The sequence below is a fragment of the Calonectris borealis genome, chromosome 1, assembly GCF_964195595.1.
Source record: "Calonectris borealis chromosome 1, bCalBor7.hap1.2, whole genome shotgun sequence".
Taxonomy (NCBI): domain Eukaryota; kingdom Metazoa; phylum Chordata; class Aves; order Procellariiformes; family Procellariidae; genus Calonectris; species Calonectris borealis.
The window spans coordinates 85068857-85089824 of record NC_134312.1 but is presented as its reverse complement, the minus strand read 5'-3'; the positions used below and the strand labels follow the sequence as shown (position 1 = coordinate 85089824).

At 46.9% G+C, this 20968-nt stretch overlaps 1 protein-coding gene across 1 annotated transcript; it reads left to right on the top strand.

Moving 5' to 3' along the window:
* Positions 1-756: 756 nt before the first annotated feature.
* Positions 757-18975, top strand: NRIP2 (nuclear receptor interacting protein 2). Its single transcript, XM_075163866.1, has 7 exons — positions 757-1302; positions 6314-6490; positions 12710-12792; positions 13258-13385; positions 16179-16231; positions 17084-17236; positions 17966-18975. Exons 1-6 carry the CDS (start codon positions 1072-1074, stop codon positions 17174-17176), a joined length of 765 nt encoding a protein of 254 aa, XP_075019967.1. The 5' UTR covers positions 757-1071; the 3' UTR covers positions 17177-17236; positions 17966-18975.
* The last annotated feature ends 1993 nt before the right edge of the window (positions 18976-20968 follow it).

Here is a 20968-nt window from a genome sequence, read left to right as displayed (position 1 = left end):
TCAGTTTAAGTTGAAACTTACAGTTTCAAGCCGGAGAATGTGGAGGCAAAAAGTTGAAAAAGTGAGCTCTGCCATGTCCTCTCTCCCCTGAGAGAAGGGATGTCTGCCCTGATCCAGACATCCCACACTGCAGCAACATCACCATACTTTTAGTGTAAATAGGGAGTCAAGTCCACTGGTATCGACAAGCCAGTGATTTTAGGTTTCTGCGACTTTGGCTTTAGATGGAGAGAGGTGAAACTGAGGGCAGAGTCAGGCCCAATACATTTGCCCTGGCCGGAAGCAGAAACCAGGCCTTCAGCATTTCATTCAAGCTACACAGTAAAACCCTTCAGCGCAGCCTATTCCAAATGCATGACACTCTCTGCAGAAATGCGACTGGGCATGCCTGCCAGGAGCCTTGAGGCAGATGCTCTCCCCCATTTACCAAGGCACTGCATCACCTCCGAGACTGAACCATGTTGTTCCCAGTATTGACAGATTCACTGAGATGCGTCAAAGCCTCCCCCAGCAGAGACACTGAACCGCACAGCCTGCCACTGAGAGATTTACTGTCTCTTCAGTGTATCGGGGGGAACGGGCAGCGTACACACACTCACTCACACACACGCGCGCGTGCGCGCGCACAGCCCAAGGGAGGTAAGTCCAGCCCCCAACAGCGGGGCCATCCTTCTGCTGCTGGATTTTTCCAGCCGGAGCATCTTGCCGGCTCTGCCGTAATTTATGGAAATTGGTTTCTGACGTGGGGCTTTTTCTGTTACGACAGGGACCCACCGACGGGAGGAGGCAGAGCTGCAGCCAGGGCAGGAGAAGAGAGGGAGAGGAAGAGGTGGGGAGCAGAGGGACACCGGGGGAGTGGAGAGGACAGAGGGAGAAAAAGGCACAGAGACACTTCAGAGATGGATGAGTTATAACTAAGAGAGCAGGAAGAAAGGCAGAGAAAGGGAGAGAAGGAGAGCTGTGGGGAAGGGAAAGGGAAAGGAGCTCAGAGACTGAGTCAGCCTCAAGAGGGCAAACACCAGGAGACACCCCAGCATTCCAAGAAGGACCTGTTTTGTCTGAGTCTTCACCATGAGCACAAGGAAGAGCTGCCCCCTGCCACTGGGGCAAGGAGTCCAGGAGGAAAAGCAGAGTGAGAGTACTCCTGACCTGGAGCGACGTGAGTGTGAGGTGGAGCTGAGGAACAAAGCTATTCTGCAACAGAAGAGGCGCCTTAAACAGGCCACCCAGTTTGTGCACAAGGACTCTGCTGACCTGCTGCCCCTGGACGGCTTGACAAGGCTTGGCACCTCCAAGGATCTGGTGAGTCCAGTGGGACCCCATTTGGGAGGGGGTCCTCCTAACAGCCTTCATCCCAGTTGGGAACTGCTGCCAGGCTTTGTGAAAGGGTCATGGGTTCAGCAAAGATGAAACTTCCCTTCAGCATCATCTAGGAGCAGGTCAGGGTGAGGGGAAAGAATGAATTGCCCATTTTTTGCATCTATATTTTCCCATGTCCCCATAGGGACCAAACTCCTCACAGAGGCAGGCAGCCATGGACTAGAAGGACTCCCCTGGATCCAATTTTCCACTCACCCAGTACATAAATATGTTCATCTGACATGTATGTTTCCATGTGAGACATCTCTGAAAGCCCCCATGTATTCCTGCATGATCCAGCTCAAAAGCAGACTCCTTCCTGGACTCAGCAGGGATGGAAGCACAGTTCATGAAACTCCAAGAGACTTATATTTGACCTTGTCACCTTTTTGTGTTATTCGCTTTCCCCCCACTCTTTGGATTTCTGGAGGGGCAAGTACAGGGCAGGACTGCTAGCCAGGCATGCAGGCAGCTGCAGTGGCCAGCACCCATGGATAATACCTTTGGGGAAGAGGCACCGGAGTGAGGCCTGTGGGTGTCTCCTTGTGGAGACATGGAGCAGGCGTCATCAGGGAGGGGATCTGTTCCAGGAGCCTGGGCAGTCTGTGGTCTGAAGAGGCTTCCCCAAGGCAGGGAGCAGTTTCCCACAGGATCTCTTGCTGGCTTAACTGCACGCATCTCCCCCTTGCTCTGGCAGTTTTGCTGTCTAACTTCTCCTCTCCACTGTGGAGTTGAACTGCTCAAGGATGCGGAGGTCTAAATCATTTTCCCAAAAGAGGGCCTGGGTCTGGCCAGTGATGTGGACACAACCACTTATTCCAGCTTTGCCAGTGGGTGTCATAAAAGATCTTGCCCCTCCCTGCAGCCCGTGCTTCCCTCTGTATCCTCAGACCACCACAGCAACACCACGGATGCTCGTGTGTGTGTATCTCCTCCCGTCGTTTCCCAGCGCCTGTGGCAGGCCCCGCGGCTGCCGGCAGCGAGGTGCTGCTGTGCACAGGGGCACATGTGTGCAGGACAGGCAGGGTCCCAGGCACTGGGCCTGAATGGGAGCTATCCCCCTTGCTGAAACCTGCGGGTGCAGCAGCTCTGCCGTGCGCAGGCGAGGGGTCAGTGCCACATTCCCGTGCCAGCGCACCCCTCTGCTCCCGCCACCCTCCCCGCAGCCGCCTCGGCTGCTGCTGAGAGTCCCTGGCTCAGCAGGGTCAAGGGTGGCTCCTCAAAGTCACCCTGAGCTGTTGCCTCATGCTCTGCCAGCCCTTCACAGCCGCACACACGGATTTCAGCAGGGACTAGTCTTGAGCGTCCCTCTGGCCCTGAACACAGTCGCAGTCTGATGTACAAGAGGGGAGTCACACAAGTTTCATGTTAGCGAGGAACAGGGCCTCTGTTCCCCATGGGGAAGGAGGTCTGGCCACACTGGGGCCTGGAGGGCCCCGTTCAGGCTGGCAGCTTGGGCAGGCTAGCACTGGCCCTTCATGCCCTGCAGCGTTGCAGCTGAAACATCTCCTCAGCCAGACGTACCCCTGGACTCTTCCTTGTACAGCTTTTGGCAGGATACAGGGAGAGCCACTTTTGAGTGCATGTTTGCTGAGCCCAGCCACGAAGGCAGAGAGAAACGTGTCTACCCGCTGTGCTTTGGAATTGCCTCCTGACACACCATGCCCCAAAACGACAACTGCAGTGTCAGCCTGAGGCCTCTGTGAGAGTCCTGCACAGTACGGGTGGCTGCCTTGGCTCCAGAGGCTGGCACTCTGAAGCCCCAAATGCTTGCTCTAGCAAGACAGGCCTTGTCTGAATCTCTTGCCACGAGCAGCTTTCCTGGTCAAATTAACCCATTCTAGCCAGGTGACACCCTTGCATGCAGACGGCGTTCGGGCACTCAAAACCACTGCACAGTTCATATTTGAATGAACTGAATGGCTGAAACATTTTTACCATGGAGCTAGGGAGCAGTGAATAAAGCACAACATCTTTTCTGGCATGGAAATTTTGCACTGGTGTTAGAAGGCACAAAATAAAGTGTGGCAACTGTGCAAAGTTTGCACACATAGTGCCATTCCTGGAGTCAATGCGGTAGCTGCAGTACCTCAATTTCTGGTTTTCCTTGGAGCAAGAGAAGAACCAGGCCTTAGATTTCCAAGAGCAATTCAGCAGTCCCTGCAACTTGATGGGCCACTGTGAGATCACTGTGATGTTTTGGGGGCTGCAAATTAGAGTCCAAAATATGCTTTCAGGCACTCCTCCAGCCCCATGCAAAACTCCATCTATGTTTCCTAAACCAATCTGGCTCCCTCCTGGAGGACAGGAATGCAGGGCTGAAAACAAAGCAGCAGGAGGAAGTGCTAGAGAGGTTGATTTTGGAGAGAGTGCAAAACACCCCAGAGTCCTATAGCACTTACACTTGGAGGAGAGTTTAATTAATTCCCCAAAACGTCTCCGCTGACAGTGCCAGAGACTCCAGCTGTGGCAGCCCCGCATGTCCTAAAATTAGAGCAAGGTCCCCATGTTGTTTAAAAAAACTACATATTTTCTTATACAGTCAAAGTCAGGCTGTTACTTTTTGCCACTCTTTTCTGTGTATTCTGGGTGTGCATTCAGCTTATGCAATGCATCTAGCAGTGTCTGGGCTTTGATGCATCCATCACATCTCCAACAATGAGTAATTATACATTTCAGTGGAGACCTCACATTTCCAGCTTTATAACAACTACAAGCATGACACTTTTTTTTAAATGGCAAAAAAAAGAAGTATCTGCTTGAGCTAAAATATTCGGAGAGCACCAAGAAGATCTGAAGTTCTGGCTTCTCTCCTCCCGAAAATCAAGATCCCCAGCTCATACCACTTCACTAATCATAGCAAGGGCCTTGAGATTTCACATTGGAGAGCCTCTGACCCTTCTAAGAGGCCTGAGAGGGCCTCCCTTCCAGCTGCTGGCCACAACTCCCTTCAAGTCCTCTCTCACCATCCTCTTCATCTCATTGTTTCTTACCAGCCCAAGAGAGACAGCGGTCTCCACTTCTCCATCTCACTGGTGAGACAGAAGACAGGGAGGGCCCCAGGAATTTGCTCTTGAATCAGATGCCTCCACAGTCCCAAAACTCAGCTACTCCCCATCTGTGCTTGGCCTCTTCCCAGCCTGAGTAACAAGGAGATGGAGGTGGCCGCTGCAAAGGACCTGCTCTTTCTGGGGGAAAGGTTGCAGGGAGAGGGAAAGGTCCTTTGCATGCCAGATTGTGAGAGGAGACAGGAGGGAGGATGGGAATTTGGAGACCTGCTGTCGGCTCCCTGCCCTTTTCCCATGGCCCAGATGTTAGCTGGCAGCCAAACTGGCACTGTGCTCAGAGTATTTAGGGAGCGAAGTACAACGGCCAGCTGTGCTGTGGGCCTGCACAGCAGGCTGGGAAAAGTCCAGGAACAGAGGGATATTTTTACCTCACTTTTTCAACTACTGCAGTGTCTCTCATGCAGCATGTGAATGATCTGACTCTCGCCCCTTGAGCGATGGGGAAACAGAGGCATGAGGGACTCGGCATCTTGCAAAGAGCAATACTCAGTGCAACCAAAGAGCCAGCAACAGCTCTCCCGCTCCAACCATTGGGCAAAACTGACAACTCAGTGGGCTTCGAGTTGCAATTTACACTTCCCCAGCCTCAGCCCTCTGACCAAGCATCAAACTAGTCTGAAGCTCACACACCCTGTAGGGTTAATACAGCCCAACTCATTGGCAGATCTGGTCTAATTCAAATGTTTGGCTGCACATTGAGAAGATCCTATATCAAACTGCTGCACCATCTGAAAGTTGATTTTTAAATTTTTTTTTGAGAAAGATAAAAGCAATGGTTTATGCTGTAGCACATTAGCCCCTTTAGATTCATTGCCTTTATTCACATAGGCAGTTGTTACTGAGAATATTATAGTCAGCTCTGAGCAACTGCTTTCCTGGAGAAGAGCCATGGGGCCGAGTACATGGAAAATGGACAAAGCTATCTCCAACAGGCCTACTTCATTGATGCTGCCCTTTGTTGATTCAGTAGCTGTGCAGGGACTGGAGGCACTGGATCAATATTGGGCAAAAACTAGAGCATCAAGCTGATGACAAAGGGAACTTTCTTTCCAAAGCAACACTTTCCTGTATGTGTATGCAATGTTGGGACAAGAAGGTTTTCACAATTTTTCTTCCCTTTTGGTGCACCTCCCTTTCTTCTGCCTGGAAGAAAGGAGATAGGAATGAGGTAGGAATACAAGATACATGAGGTGTGAACGAGATACCTGAGATAGGAATGAAGTTCCTTCAGCCGCTGATCTGGCTGATGGCACTCCCTTCTAGCTGTGAACAACATAGGACTTCATAGATGCTCCCCCAAATAGGAAGGGAGTAAAAACAGTATCTCTTCTGATGAAGGGAAGAAGAGACAGACTCCAAAGAACATCAGAAGCTAGTTTTCAGGGGAAGCTTCCTGCTTCACTACAAATAAGTGCTTGTACGTCTAAAATTTCTGGAGCCCTGCCTTCTTACCCACATGTACATCACACACATGCTGCATCCCCCATCCCCTCCCACGTTAGAAGGTGTGAGTGTGCCTGGTCGGATGTCAGCACACACCCACCAGGTAGTGCATTGCAGTACCTGAACAGGTATGAGACTTCTGAGTGGATGTTTAGCTGAAGGAACAGATATGTGTGGGGACAGCATGCATCAGGCATGTTCTTCTCCTCCAACAATTGCATTCCAGAGACCTGCCTGTCACAGACAGCCCAACATTTTAACATCACCTTAGTGGCTACAGAAAAGATCTTGGGATTTAAAGAAAGTTTTTTGGGATAAGCCTGTCTTTCATCAGGATGATCAGTTGGGTCAAGCATTTGCAATCTGCTTCCCTGGGCTAGCAAATATCCTTGTCCTTAGCTCCATACTTAGCTGGGATTTCTCTTTCTTTGTGATGGAGACAGCAGCCACATAGTGTGGTCCAGCGGCGCCTCTTGGAAGGCAATCTGAACAAGCTGCGGGGCGAGACCAGGGTTCAGTCTGCATGGGTTCAATCTCCGCTGGCAAAGGACCAGGATGAAAAGATGGAAAGGGGAGAGGACAGGAGAAAAGAGACTTCACCCCTGCTAATACAGTGCCAGGTAAGGCAACAACATGGTGCTGCTGATTTCACAGTGATGGCAAATGCTCAATGAGTTCCAGCTGCCCCACTCTCAAGGGTCGTGCTAAGTTATTAATCACAAAGCCAGCTGCAGCCAGAGAGAGCAGATTTCCCGCATGGCCTCTTTTAGAGTTTGGATTCAGTTCTTCCAACAGACAGAGGAAAGCCTTTCTGCCACATGCATTCTAGATGTCCATATTTGAAGATAAATTACCTTAAATCACACCTCCTTCCATTGGAGGCCATGATATGAGATATTTCATAACTGCATACAGAAGCAAAGAATATCTCCTTATCTCCTTATCACTTTTTAAGACAGGTGCGCCTAGCTAATTTACACTTACTGGATCCAGTATGGTCTGATTCTCTCAGGTGTCAAAGGACCTCCTAAGAAAGTGGCTGACTGTGCTCTGAATTAGTGCTGTTGCATTTCTTGATGGAAGCAGTATTTTTAGCTCCCTCTTCTTATATCCTCCTATACAGCAGAACACACTCCCCCCTGGACGCTGTAGGTAAGAAAGCATATCCAAAAGCTGTGCCTCATGAAAGAGGGCTGCATGGTTAGAGATGGTCAGTAATATGCAGATATGAGACTCACCAAGATATAGACCTGGTATACAAAATCCATTTTAAAGCTGTGTTTATTTCAGTGACCTGTCCTAAAGAACATCTCACATGTTAAGAGTGTAAAGTCTACATTTCCAGGAGAAACACATACACCTTTGAAAATTCAGTTGGCACAATTAATTATCATATGAGCACAGCCTGGTAGCAAGTTTCTGAAATGTTCAGATCAGGTGTCTCAGGACCACACAAAGCCACCATCTGGTTTGTTTTCCAGCCTTTACTGTTGCAGTTAGGCATTGTTTACCCTGGATTTTAGACTCTGATGCAGCTAGATTAACATAACCATACTTGGCAAAACAGACTAGTAGGATGAATGGCTCTCAGTGTAATTTCTCCAAATAGCTGGAGTCTTTTTTTGAGCAAATGAAGGTATTTCTTTTTCTTTAATCACCGCTCTGTATTGTTCTGTAAGAGGAAACTCAGTGATAAAGGGTGTTTTTTTGCCAGGCATGTACATCAAACAAGGACAGACCTGCATAGGTATCATATCCCAGGGGCAGTAGCTAACTCAGCGTCAGAGTACACTACTCGTTCCCCTTTTGTGTTTCTAATGGACTGTACCCCAGTTGTCACACACATTACATTTTCCTTCATCAAGGGAGGTTAATGAACATCACAATCAAGGAAATAGGTCTAATGCTGCACTTAACTCTCTCTGAACTCAGTACCTTCTGCACAGGCATTTCTCTCCTTTTCTGCCCTTTTTAAGAGCCAGTCACTGTCACACTTCATCTTCTTACATTGAAGGAAGGGAAGCTCTCCTCCCCTTCTTTTTAGTCTTGCTGCTTTTCATGTTCACATTTGTGAACTTCAAAAAGCCTCTCCTGTAAGTAACAGATCTATGGCATTCAGGCTGCCAGTTCATCTTAACCAGAGAGGTAAGCTGGTACCTTTTCGAGAACTGACTATGGTATAGTTTTTATTAGAAATGGAACACGACACCAGTGAAGTCTCTTCTCCCTGATAGCAGCTCCCAGGAAAAGATCATCTACCAGCATAAAGCTTCCATTTACACTCAGGCAAGTATGCTGAAAATTTCAAGGTAGTAACAAATGCATCACCTGACTAGTAACTGAACTTGACTAGGAAATAAAGCCGAATATATGTAGACTTCAGTGATACAGGGAGATTCAGGCAATAAGTGTTTTCACTCTAACAGGTTATAGTTGTCCTGTGCCTAAGGCCTTTTTAAGTTTCAGAGATCACAGACAGACCCAGTCTATAATAATTGTACTGCAGAGTCACTCACCCTCCTATTTACTTAGGTGGGTTGCTCACATGGTACTTTAGCAGAATTGCCCTTTTTTTTTTGAGTTTTTGCAAAGCACTTTGGAAAGCTTGCCATGAGTGGCACCTGCATCACAAAATCAAGCTGGTTTTTTTTTGGGGTCATGGGGTTTGTCTCTCGTTGACTTGGAAATACATGCTGAAAGATTCCACTGCTGTCCAAGGCTGCTTTTCCTCTGTGCCAAACCAACCTGGGATTAATCAACCTTGGTTGGTTAAAGCAGCTTCCTGACTTTGGAACTGACAATATTCCAGAAAACAAAGCTCTTTATAAATGGTGATCCTTGCTGATTCCCTTCCCCTCTTTCTCTTTCTTGGAAATCCCCATAATTGACTTTTAGATAAAGACTAACGGTGACTGGTAGTAATAGGCTGAAAATTCTGAGGCAGAGATGAGAACGAGTAATGTGATGAAAAGCCCTCTTAGTCCAAGAAGGCTTGCAGTGATCGACAGCTGCCTATGTACTCCTTACCTAATCTGGATTGTATTTGTGGTATACTGGATGAAGGACTCTCCTCAGGCTCCTGGTGAATTCTCTGGGCAAATAGTAGTATAATTGGAAGTTGGATAGCTTTTGTGAGGCTGCTGGAGCTAATAATTGTGCAGGGCTGTTTACTACTGAACGAGATGAAATGTTGTTTTCTGCAGAATAATCACTGTCCTGTTATACACTAGCAAGTTTCTAACTTGCAACTTTCCCATCCTGCTCTGAAACAAAACTCAAGAATCTGCCTAGTGATACAGTTTAGGTTTATTATCACAACAATGCTAACAGCTTGTGCATCTCAGGTCTGCCTGCTCCCAAAGTGATTCCTTAGCAATTGCTATCTATACTTCAAGTCTTCTGTTTCTGAAGAGCTGATACAATGCCTTTTCTGTAGCTGGGCAATGAACAGTTGGCCTCTGTGAGCCACAGGGATGGTTAACTCTTTCCCAGTAGAATCCTTGTCTGTTAATGAGGAAGAGCTGATTCAGCTGGACAGTTGGCAGGTTGCAGTCTGGGCAGATGTGGTAGCATACCTGACCTGACACTCATGGCTAATATACCCACTTAGGTAGTGAGGAGGCACAGGGAAGCCTCTTCTATGAAGTTCAGTACAGCGGATGAGGAGAGAGATGCTTAGAATGTATCGGCACTTTGTGCTTTATCTTGCCTCTTGCCTTGTGGCCTTGCTTAATCTGGCCAGAGTCCTTCCAGGCAGGGCTGATGTGTCAGTGGCGACCAGACAGCACAGACATTACAGAGTTCTAAAAGCAGAAGGGGAGGCATTTTGTCATAGAATCACAGAATCATAGAATGGTTTGAGTTGGAACGGATCTTAAAGACCATCTAGTTCCAAGCCCTCTGCCATGGGCAGGGACAAGGGACTGTCCTCTGGGTCCAGTCAATTTCCAGGCTGTTTTCTCTCTAGAAGCCTAGAATTTGTAATAGCGGCTTTTGCCACAAACAGCTGTTGTCATGAGGTAAGGTGGGATCTCTCCAGTCGGACTCAGGGACCTCTGTGGGCAGGCACTACTCCTAGTCCTGAATGTTTGAACTTGATATGCCAGGCAGCCTGGAGCCACGGCGGCAATGTTTTTTCTTAAAAAAGCAGAAGTATTGCCAAAGTCAGGAGCTTCTAAATAGAGTGCTTTGCAGCTCTTCCCCTTCTGTGAGGCTCTAGCATGCTCCCCAACTTACTTAAAGCAGATTTGTGCCAAGAGGCAGAGGCATGCATGAACGAAGGGCAAGAGAACGGGTGTAAGGCAGCAGCTCAGGTGGATCTCCTGCTCAGGTGTGATCTGTATTACCATGGGATGGCAGTTCAAGCTGCTCTGCAGTGAAACGGCCCTGCTCATTTGTAAAGGAGGTGGTGGAATATTCCTGTATGAATGTGCAAAGAACTGCAGAGAGAGCTTCTGGGGGCTGGTTTCTCTGTGCTCTGACTCTGTTTCATGAATCTTCCAGCTGGTATCAGGTCGGTTAAGTTTTGTGTTCTCCCAACTTGTGACTTTGTAGTTCTGTGGCAATTTCCATACCATGTGCCAAAGAGCGGCCTTGGATTGAATGTAGATGCCATTGTGGCTGCCACTGTGAGAAGCACATGATATAATGGGGAGAGCACAGTGCTGGCAGCCAGAAGTTTGTGAGATCTGTCTTGGCTTTGGCTTTCCTAAAGTATTTAGCATTATATGCCTCACTTGGGTGTTGGAAGAAGTCACAAGTGTTTGCAGTCACATGGGACTATTAATTAATAATTCTTTATGAATAAGACATGCTTTTTTACACTGAAGAAGAAAAAGTATAATAACCAAATCAGGAGCTGTTGAAAATATGCATCTGTGCATATTTTCTGTGTAGACACTGCTTGAGCACTGCTCTCCTTGTTCCTGGATGAGGCCACACATGGTGAATGCTCATCCTTCTAAAACAACTGATGTTGTTTAAATATACATCATATATACATATATGAGTCTTACATGATTCTTGGTGAACTCTGTAAAACAAAATAGGTTGAGATCTCTAGCTCCAGTGGTCTTGCAGTTCTTGAGAATTTCTCAACTAAATGGCCATTCTAGGAATATGGTCTATCTAAATGTTCAGAATGATGAAATTCTCTGCACTGATGTATTGCTGATATAGTTTAGACCAGAGGTAGACCTCCAAGACAAAACAGACCTGACGTTTCCAGCATGCGCACTCTGAGGTTGCCTTGAGTGCAATTAGCACTCAAGCTACTATTGGTGTCGTGTCTGTTCACAGCATTCCAGTATTTCTCACAGGAGTTGTTTTCTCCTTTCTTTTTATAATAACACAAATAGCACATTTTTGAAAATGAAATCTTGGAAATACTGGATGTAGCTCTCTGTGATGATTAACCCATGTAATAATCATAAACAGATTTACTTAAGAAATCAGGAAATTGAGACATTTTCCTTGACCCTATTGGTGCTGCACTGAGTCCCTGATGGTCATGCTGATCTGCTTAAGGCGTTCAAAGCATTTAAGCTCATCAGGAATGAGAGTAAGGGTAGAGAAGCTGTGGGAGGTCTGTAGCTGCTTCTGAGTGGCTCATGGCACTGAGTGCCACAGTGGATGGGAGAGAAGGAATCACAGGAAAAATACGAATGATAGCAGGAGGAAAATGAACCTCCCAAGAGTGAAACTTTGTGGTTGGGGTTTTTTTTGGGTGTTGGTGAAGAACTAGGCTGTCAAGAATGGGTATGGTTAGGCACTATAGGTAGGTGCAAGCCATATTTTGTAGACGGCAGTTACGCCATCTTTTCCAGTTCCTTTACGAAGTCCTGCTCCTCCTTTTTTTTCTGAACATAACTCCTATTGATGTCCTTGACAACCCTATTTTTTCAGATCTCTACCATATATGAGACCTGCTGTTACTTCAGCAACTCTGGCCTGCCATTAAGGACCTCTGTGCAGAGGGGACAGAAAACAGGTGGCAACTGCATCTCCTGTTCCCTTTCTAGTGCAAGGGGGTGAAGAAATGAAGTGAGCAAGGCATTGGGGATTGTTCCAGTAAGATCATGCAGAGGTGACTTGGGTGCAGGACATCCAGTCCCTCCCTTTGCTAGATGACACCCGCTGTGAATATTGCAGTTGTAATGTTCACGTCATATTTCTTTAAAGAGCTCTCTAGGAACTTAATGTAAGCCCCACACAAAACAGACACTTCTTGATTAGGTTGTTCCTTGGATTCAAGGGTCACTTGGATGTGTCAGTTATCTTGGGAACTACCTTAAATTCAAGCTCTTCTCAGGGATGCTTGTCCTGGGTGCTCCTGCTTCTCCCACAGACTTCTCCCTCTGGAAGCTATTCAACCGAGAACGGATGTCTAGCCCTGGAATACTGTTCCCTGTGACACCAGAAGAAATGGAGAGAGGAAACCTACAAAGGCTGTAGCAGATGCTTATATTCCTTTAGAAACTTTTGTCATATCAATTACTGCTCTGCTAATAAAGTCCATGTGGGTTTTCTGAACAAATTCACTAGTTATGCATCTTTTGACTGGAATACTGCAAGTTAAAGTTGCTAATAATAGATAAGTGTCTGTGCAATCAAATACAAATTAAAGAAGACAAATTCAAAAAGAAGTCTTTGGCAGAGGTTTGCAGAGCACTGGGGAGACCACCATTGTCTTGGATGAGTCTCCTGCCTTCTGACTACTGCCTAAAACACCACATCTTTGGCTGTGTTGCTAAGGAAGGTCTAAGGGATTGTCACACGGTTGGAGGAGTGGGTATGCCAATTTTGAGCCCACAGTAATTATCTGTTGTTGTTTTTTCTAGTGCCAAGGTCAGGTATTGAAAGCAACTGTTAACACTGGGTGTCTACCAAATCTCATCTCCAAGAGCTGTTTAAACCGGCTGGGGTAAGTCTCTGCACAGTAGAAAAGGAGGGGTGGCTAAAAGAAAACCTATGACAAGAATGTAGGCACTCTTGATTCCCAGCCCAAATGATAATTACTAGCAGATTTGCATGTGCACATGGCTGTTTAGGAGAAGATGCAGAGGGTGGGCTACAGGGCAAGACATCAGGAGCACTGGCAAAGTTGTGTGCAGACCCCAGACTAGGAGGCAGAGCTGTGTCATTCTATCTGTGTGTACTGCAGGACAAAGCTGGCCAGCTGATGGTTAGCCTCAGTGGTGAGGAACCCAAATGGACAGCGCCTTATGCTTTTGCTTGTGGAATCTGCCTCCAGACATGCTGTATGAAAGAGATTCCTCCTCTTGTGGGCCTGTTCCCAATGAGACCAAGAAGTACTGCCACCAGCGAGAAGTCCTGTTTTTCCTCCTCTTCCTCCACTTGAGGCAATAACACATCTTGTGTCCCACAGGCTGGAAGAAGTGTCTGCCATGGACTGTGGAGACCTCTCTCTTCCCATCCCCGGCGTTGTTGGCCGAGTAGAACATATGGAGTTGCAATTTGGCCAGGAGACAGTGCTGTGTTCAGCGCTGGTTGTAGGTGAGAGTGCCAGCCCCTCCTCTCCCCCAGTTTTCCTGTGTCCCTCTTGCCCTGCCAAGGGCATTTAAAAGGATCTCTGGGAAAAGCGTAATGTGGTGGGAGGTTGGTGGTGTGGTCACCTCCACTGCTGGCCAAGATCATTGTGTGCTGTGAATCTCAACGTAACCAAAGGCAAAGGGCATAGGAAGAGTACAGAGAAGACAGACAATGTTGAAAGTGGAGAGAAATGAGGTGCTTTTTAGTCTTAACAAAGGATGTGGAAAATTCTCATTTCCTTCTAAAATGGACCTTTCTTAAAATTATCCAGACTGCTTGTTTAGTTCTCTGGTGCCTTATGTTCTATTAAACGGGCACTTGTGTCTTTGGCTGGATGGAAGTCATCAGAGAAACCAACAGAGGGTATAGCTTATTCCCCAGAGTGTTTTTCTGTGTACTCATCTGCTCACCCTTTGAAGGAAGGAGCCGTAGGAGACAAGGTCAAGTCAGCAGGCACTGGAGCATGCCCTGAAAACAGCAGAAAGGCTGCATGTTCTGCATTTACATCAGGCTGTGCATATGCTGAAAACAACTTAGTCGTCTTTTTTTTCCCTGTTCTTTCTCCCTGTTAGTCTTCCAGCTTTACCCTCTTGCCTTTATCTGTCTCCTCATCTTTGATGATTACTATTCATCTTCCAAGGCCTCCCTTGCTCCCTCTTTTCATGTCCATTTTTCCCACTTTTGTAGTCATCTAGAAAGAGCTTCCTCCTCTTCCACACTCAAGCTCACTCTTCTTCCCTTCGTTTCCCCTCTACTTGTTCTTGCCCTTCATGGGAAGACTGTATTAGTACCAGCACAGGTGAATTTAGCCCAGTAGCACCTATCCATTTTGCTGGGATGTAGAAATGGCTGCCTGGAAGGAGCAGAATTGATACATCTGTGCCCTACATCTCCCTGTGCACACAGTGCTCTTGCTTATGTGGTTATAAATAAATTATAAAATACAGCCGCTCATTACAGGGCAAGCAGGCATAAAGGAGACAAGGGAAATATTAATGATGTTACTGGTGGCTGCTGAATCCTGCAGACTCCGGGAGCTGGGGATTCCTCCTTCCCTGCCACTGAAGTCCGGATGGATGACTCTAAGACCCAAGAGGTCGCTCTCACCCATCCAATGCATGTTCTTAGTGGCAGGTTCGGACAGTAGCAAGGCTGAACGTATATTCCAGAGAGGCACATTCAGAGAGGACACAGACAAGGCCAGCCACACAGATTACCACGCACAGAGCAGTGCCTTTACCAGCACTCACATAAACACGAGCACAGATAGCCCAGTCCTGGTCCTCCTCTCTGGCTGACCAGGATTGAAGTTCACTAGCAGAAGCTCCTACATCCTCAGTCTCTAGATTCACAAGCACACTCATATTCACAGAGTCTTCAAATAACAGCACAGCTTCTAGGTCTGTCTTACATTCGTGTCTGGACCCTGGGCACTTTACCTAGCCACTGATCCAGACCTTGAGTCTTTCCAGATGCAGGTTTCCTCCTACTCACTGGCTAGACCAGATAGAAGTTTGCTAGCTAATTATGTATACAAAACCACAAGCATATAGGATTAAATTTACTGGGGAAATATAAACACACCCAAGTCTTTCTAGTTAGTGGCATTTAGACATCTCACACATATGCCCTGTCCTCTTCAGTTGCTGGCTTATAAACCTAAGGCCGCTGTAACCCTGGTCAGAGCTGGTACCCAGAGCTCTCTTGCATGCTGACCTCTCCAGTTGCTGGCACCTAGACCTACAAGCTCTGTGACCCATAGTCCTTCTCCAGTTACTGGAACTTAGAACTTGCAGCACACATTGCAGTCCCTCCAGTTGCTGGCACCCAGGTGTATGAGCCCTAGGCCTGTGCTCCCTTCCCCAGTTACAGGCACCCAGACTTCTCTTGCTCACTGGTCTCTCTCGTTGCTGGCACCTGTGAACTACGTCCCTTTCTCCAGTTGCTGACACAGACCTATGAGCCCTATGGCCTGTGGTCCCTTCAGTTACTGGCACCTCTCTTGCATGCTAGTCCCTCTGGTTGCTGACATCTAGAGCTATTTGCCCTTTAACCCATGGCATCTTCTACACTTGCTCACACTTAAGACTTGCAGCAGTCACATGGAGGATAGAGAGGTTACACAGAAAAAAATTACTTACTGAAATTAAGGTTTTATTAGTACAGGCAGGGTTCAGTCAGACAAGTGAACTGACCAACAGCCTGCTTGCATGTGACTGGCCCCCTTATCCCCCCTGCTCTCCATTTTTCCATGCTTGTTCTTCCCTGATCCACCCTGCTGCTTGCCTTCTCCTGCCTTTTGCCCTTCCCCTATACAGCCCATAGTAAGTTTGACATGGTCTCACAAGCCCCTTCTGATATCTCATAGTAAGTTTCAAACAATCCCACAAACACGCTCAAATATCTCATAATATTCGTGATAATCATGGTTCCCTCCTCTTATCAGCTACAAAGTTCATTTTGTCCCTCTTCAGGGCTGTGCCTAAGTAGCTTCTTTAATGGCTCATCAGTCAGTGGCAGAAGAGTGCTGGTCTTTGTCACTGTTATTGTCACGGTTACCACCTGCTTTTAATGTTTTTGTGTTTAATTCATCACTTTCCTTGTTATTTGTATTTACTTTATACTGAATAGGCCATAACCATATAACTTTATGAACCAGATGCTCTCCTATTCCACATCCTCTTACAGGAGAGAGACACTTTCTTTAGAGGGGCAGTATATAGTCTTGAGCCTGATCAGTCTCTTCTCTCTTCTCAGATGATGAAATGCTGGAGTTTTGCATCGGTCTCCAGACTCTGTTGTCTCTCAAGGTAAGGAACAGCTTCTTGCTTATTGCAGGGCTCGTCTTAACAAGTTCTCCAAGATTTGGTTGCTGGAAGCATCAGAAATACTTACGGCCAGGTCTTCCAGGGTGCCACTTGCAATGCTTGTTGCACAGCTGCCTGGATGGCTGCAGTATGCTCTGAGTCACTTGATTCCTTTCCAGTCCTTCTTAATGGTTTTAAGGAAGGAATCACCCCATAGGATACTATTACATCTCCCATTCTTTGTATTCCTGACCATACAAGTTGCAAACAAGAAGAGGAAACTGAAGAGGAGACTAGAAAAGGCAAGGCACATTGTGTCACGAGTTATATCTGTGTTGCCTTTTGAAGGCAGATGTGAACAAGCTCTGCCCTTGCTTTGAGCCAAATGGAGCTGGATGATCACGTTCAGCATCCAACACTAGCTGGACATGGGTGGAAAGGGTCCTCTCCTTTTGTCAGCTCAGCTCAGGGTTAGTGCTCTGCTGAGCCTGGCTCCTGGGTGGCTCAGCATATGGCTACAGCAAGCTTGCTTCTGCCTGTCAAATTTGTAGCCGCATGTCAGACTCATAAAGCAGGAGAAGCATTGGGCTGAATGGCTGAGTGATGTGAGGACATCACCTCAGAGAGAGTCGTGGGAAGAAGGGAGGGGAATGGCACTGTGAAGGGTTTGGAGAGGAATCCATTGAAGGGAAAAGGAGCAAGGAGGCAGCATGGGGGACAGGGAGGGGAACTGTAAGGCCTCTACAAACCCGAAGTGGGGTTGTTTGATTGTTATATAGGTTTTCCCCAGTCATAGGCATCATAAGATTTGCTATCTGAAATGTCCAGCAAGTAACTGGTTCTCCCCTATTTTAGTGTTGCATCGACTTGGAGGAAGGAGTCCTGAGATTTAAAGCACTGAGTCAAGAGCTGCCTTTTCTACATGCCTCTGAAGAGCCTGGTCAGTGACTGGCTGCATTCCCCATGTCTGGGGCTGAGGAGACTCGCTGCCATGAGAGGGAGATGAGGGTGAGGCTCACATGCCCCTAACCTTGCTGAGTTCTAGGCTGAGGCATTCACTGGGGAGTGAGAAAAAGGCAAATGGGTGCTGGAAGCTGTTGTTGCTGGGAGTGCCTCATCTTGAGAGATATCCCTCCTTTCAGTGGACCCTCTTGCTTGTCCCCATGTGCTGAGTAGGCATTTTGTTCTTGTTTTTCTATCTGTCCCTAGTCATTCCAATTTCTGCTTCTGTACCAAATTCAGTCTACCCATTTAATGACTTATTTTTACAATAGCCTCTGTTCATGAGACAAGACTCTCCGTGAACAATCTCCAGTTGTTCTGTGGACAAGAGGACAGCACTTTCTCCAAAAACCTCCAAAGATTTCCATGAATGCTTCCCTTCTCTTTGCCTTGATGTAAGCGGACTCCACTCCCCTTTCTTTGCGGGAAGGGCTCTGTGGCCAGTCCCCTCACCTGTACTCTGGGAAGCTGGATTTTGTTACTTTTTGCTGGCTCAGAACAGAAATATTTTCTTGGAAAAACCTTGCAGCAAGAACACGTTTAGAGTTCTTAATTCTAAGAAACATTTGCAGAAATGCTGAGTGTAGATGCCTAGAGTACAGTGGACACTCACAGGGGCTTGGGCTTTGCCACTGCATCCTTGGCCACTAAGCTATATTATATGAATGGCAATGCTTATCATCTCTTGGTGTTATACGTAGTAACCAGACTTGCACACTCTGTTCTTCTGACCAGGCCTCTCCTCTCTGCACTCCAGCTGCTAGAGCTACATTCCTATCACCTCTGCTGCATCATCAGAGATCCTGCCACTCAGTTTAAATGCTGCGATGAATTACAGCATCCAGAGTCTTCTGCTCTGTAAGCTCCTTTCTTTCAACTTGAAATCTAGTGATTGGACACAGATACATCATCAGCCTCAAGTCCTGGCATCTCACAGCCCATCAACTTTGCTACTCCTGCATGAAACAAGAACTAGACTTCCTTGCAGTATCAGCTCAGGTCAGAGAACTGTGAACTCATCTGGGATGACCAGGGTGATTATTAAGTCACTTAATTGTTGGGTGGTTTTTTTTTTTAATTTTTTTAATTTTTTAACAGAGTGTAGCTGTATGATAAATACATAGTCTATTCTTTACTAGCTCTAGGAAAGATGCACCAGATCAGGGCTTGTTCCATGCCTCATGACTACTGATTCACTATCCAAACTCTGCACAATGTCCCTTTGTCCACCCTTAGAATGTCATGACATCCCCATTTTGCCTATCTTCCTGGATTAAACACCGCTGGCTCTCTTCCTTTTTTTCAAACTGCTCATTGTTTCTGTTGTGCTTGTCAAAGAACTTGTGTATACATTTTGCTTTTTTCTGTTAGTTCTTTCCTAAATCAGATGCTGTATTCTGTAGTTTAAAATATGCTAAGGACAGCAGAGTTACAGCCTGGCTGATATGATTTGTGATGCACTTACCTGTGTTAATTGGTGCTACTGGCATCTGTTAGTCATCCTATCTTGCAGCTTCTGATCCATTCTTTGGCTTCTTTGCCATTCTTCTATTTCTAGCTGCATGAATTGCTTTCCATGAACCTCCTGAATGCCACCAACAGTTCTCTCATTTATGTCAGGATCCATGTCTATTCGAAGAGCCTGTCTTCCAAAGTACCAGTAATTCCTCCTGGATTTGTATCACTTGCATGTCTGACTGGGTTCTCAAATCCAGGGGTCTTTAATGACAGTTCAGACTTGTACTAAACCACCCTGTGTGTCAGCTGAAATCTACGTGATACCTGGGTCAACTCTGCTGAAAAAATCTTGTTTGCGACAGATGAAACACCTGTTCCTATGTGCAGCAACTCGCCTAGCTTCCAACTGTCATTGCCCTCTAAAAATGGCATGTGGAACAATAGCAAATAATCTGCTAAAGCTGACAGATACCATGTCCATTACATCTCTTATTATTCATTAACTTTTATGATCTATTGTTAAAAAAACCCTGAACCCTAAACCCTAACCCTAAACATTAAAGCTAACTCTAGCCCTAACCCAAACCCTAAACACTAAACCTGACCCTAAATCTAACCCGGAAAGGTAACCCTAACCCTAAATCCTAACCCTACACTTAACCCCTAAAAAAAACCCCTAACCCCTAAACTTAACCCTAACCCTAAACCTTAATGCTAACCCTAACCCTAACCCCTAACATAAAAACTAACCACAAAACCTAACCCTAACGCTAAAACTTAACGCTAATCCTAACCCCTAACCTTGTCCATAAACACTAATACTAACCTCTGGTCCCTAACCCTAACTCTCTAAATCTAACCATCTAACTCTAACCCACTTATTCTAACCCCCTAAACCTAATTCCAAAACCTAACCCTAACCCAAACCCTCAACCCTAACCCTAACCCTAACCATATCCCCAACTCTAACCCTAACCCTATCCCTATCCCTAACTCCTAACCCTGACATAACCCCTAAGTCTAACCCTAACCCCTAACCCTAACCCCAACACCTAGCCCCTAAACCTAAACACTAACCCTAAACCTAAGCTGCTAAATCTAAGTCCCTAACTCTAACCCCCTAACCCTAACCCCAAAACCTAACCCTAATCCTAAAACTAACGCTAACTCTAATCCCTAACCCAACCCCTAATCCTAACACTAATCCTAACCCCCTAATCCTACCCTCTAACCCTAACCCTATATCTAACTCCTTACCCTAACCCTAATGGCCCTAACCCTAAACCTAACCCCTAACCCTAAACCTTACCCTACCCCATACCTCTAACCCTATCTCTTACCCTAACTCTAACATTCCAGAGTATCTGACAGCTTTTGCCAGTGCCCACAAGGGGCCCTGCTTCACTCCAGAGTGCCCTAGGGCTTTTGCTGGGTTTTGCTTTGGCCTGCAAGGGGCCCTGCTTCTTTCCAGAGTGCCCCAAAGCTTTAGCCAGGCTTTGCAGAAGCCTGGAAGGGGCCCTGCTGCCTTCCAGAGTGCTCCGGGGCTTTTGCCAGGCTTTGTGAAGTCTGCAAGGGACCCTGCTTCTCTCCAGAGCACCCCAGGGCTTTTGCCGGGCTTTGCTGATGCCCAGGCAGGTCTCTGCTGCCTTCCAGAGCGCCTGGCAGCTTTTGCCAGGCTTTGCTGGTGCCCACAAGTGGCTGCCAAGGGAAGGTGAGGGCCACAGCTTTCAGTCCCGGCCGCTTCTGTGTGGAAGTCCTAGGTGGTGGATGTGCGTTTTGGAGCTGGGCTCTGGTGAGGGGGTACGTGAGGGTCAGGTGGTAGAACCCCAGTGTTGGTGGGGCTGTGAATGGGCTGCCAAGGGAAGGAGAGGGCCACCGACAGTAGGTGAAAATCACCAGCCCTATCTGACCCTCTCTTCTCTGCATAATGAATCCTTCTCTGCATGCTCCTTACCTTCCCCCAAGCAAATCATTCTTCCACACTGGTGACAGATTTGCTTCTTCCAGAAGGAATTCTTGCCTTCTTAGATAATCCTTTTAACACTTTCCTGTACCCTGGTTGCTAATACTCTCTCACGTTGTGCCACTATCTTTCCTCTCTGTTCTTAACAATTGCATGTAAGAATGCAGACTCTGCCACTTGTCAGTCACAGAGAGGATGTTTCCAAGCAAGCGCTAAATTAGTACTTCTTTTCAGCTGTGAAATCAGCTTCAGAGCAGAAGACATGTTTTTCACCTTCCTCCTGTCCCTGTCAGTTGAACATGCAGGTTCACACAGTA

Bases quoted from the DNA above. Each gene is read 5' to 3' on its own strand.
- NRIP2 (XM_075163866.1), top strand. From the start codon at position 1,072: ATGAGCACAAGGAAGAGCTGCCCCCTGCCACTGGGGCAAGGAGTCCAG. The intron at 6,491-12,709 runs GTAAGGCAACAA...TGTTTTTTCTAG, and splicing joins CCCTGCTAATACAGTGCCAG to TGCCAAGGTCAGGTATTGAA. The intron at 16,232-17,083 runs GTAAGGAACAGC...CCCCTATTTTAG, and splicing joins AGACTCTGTTGTCTCTCAAG to TGTTGCATCGACTTGGAGGA.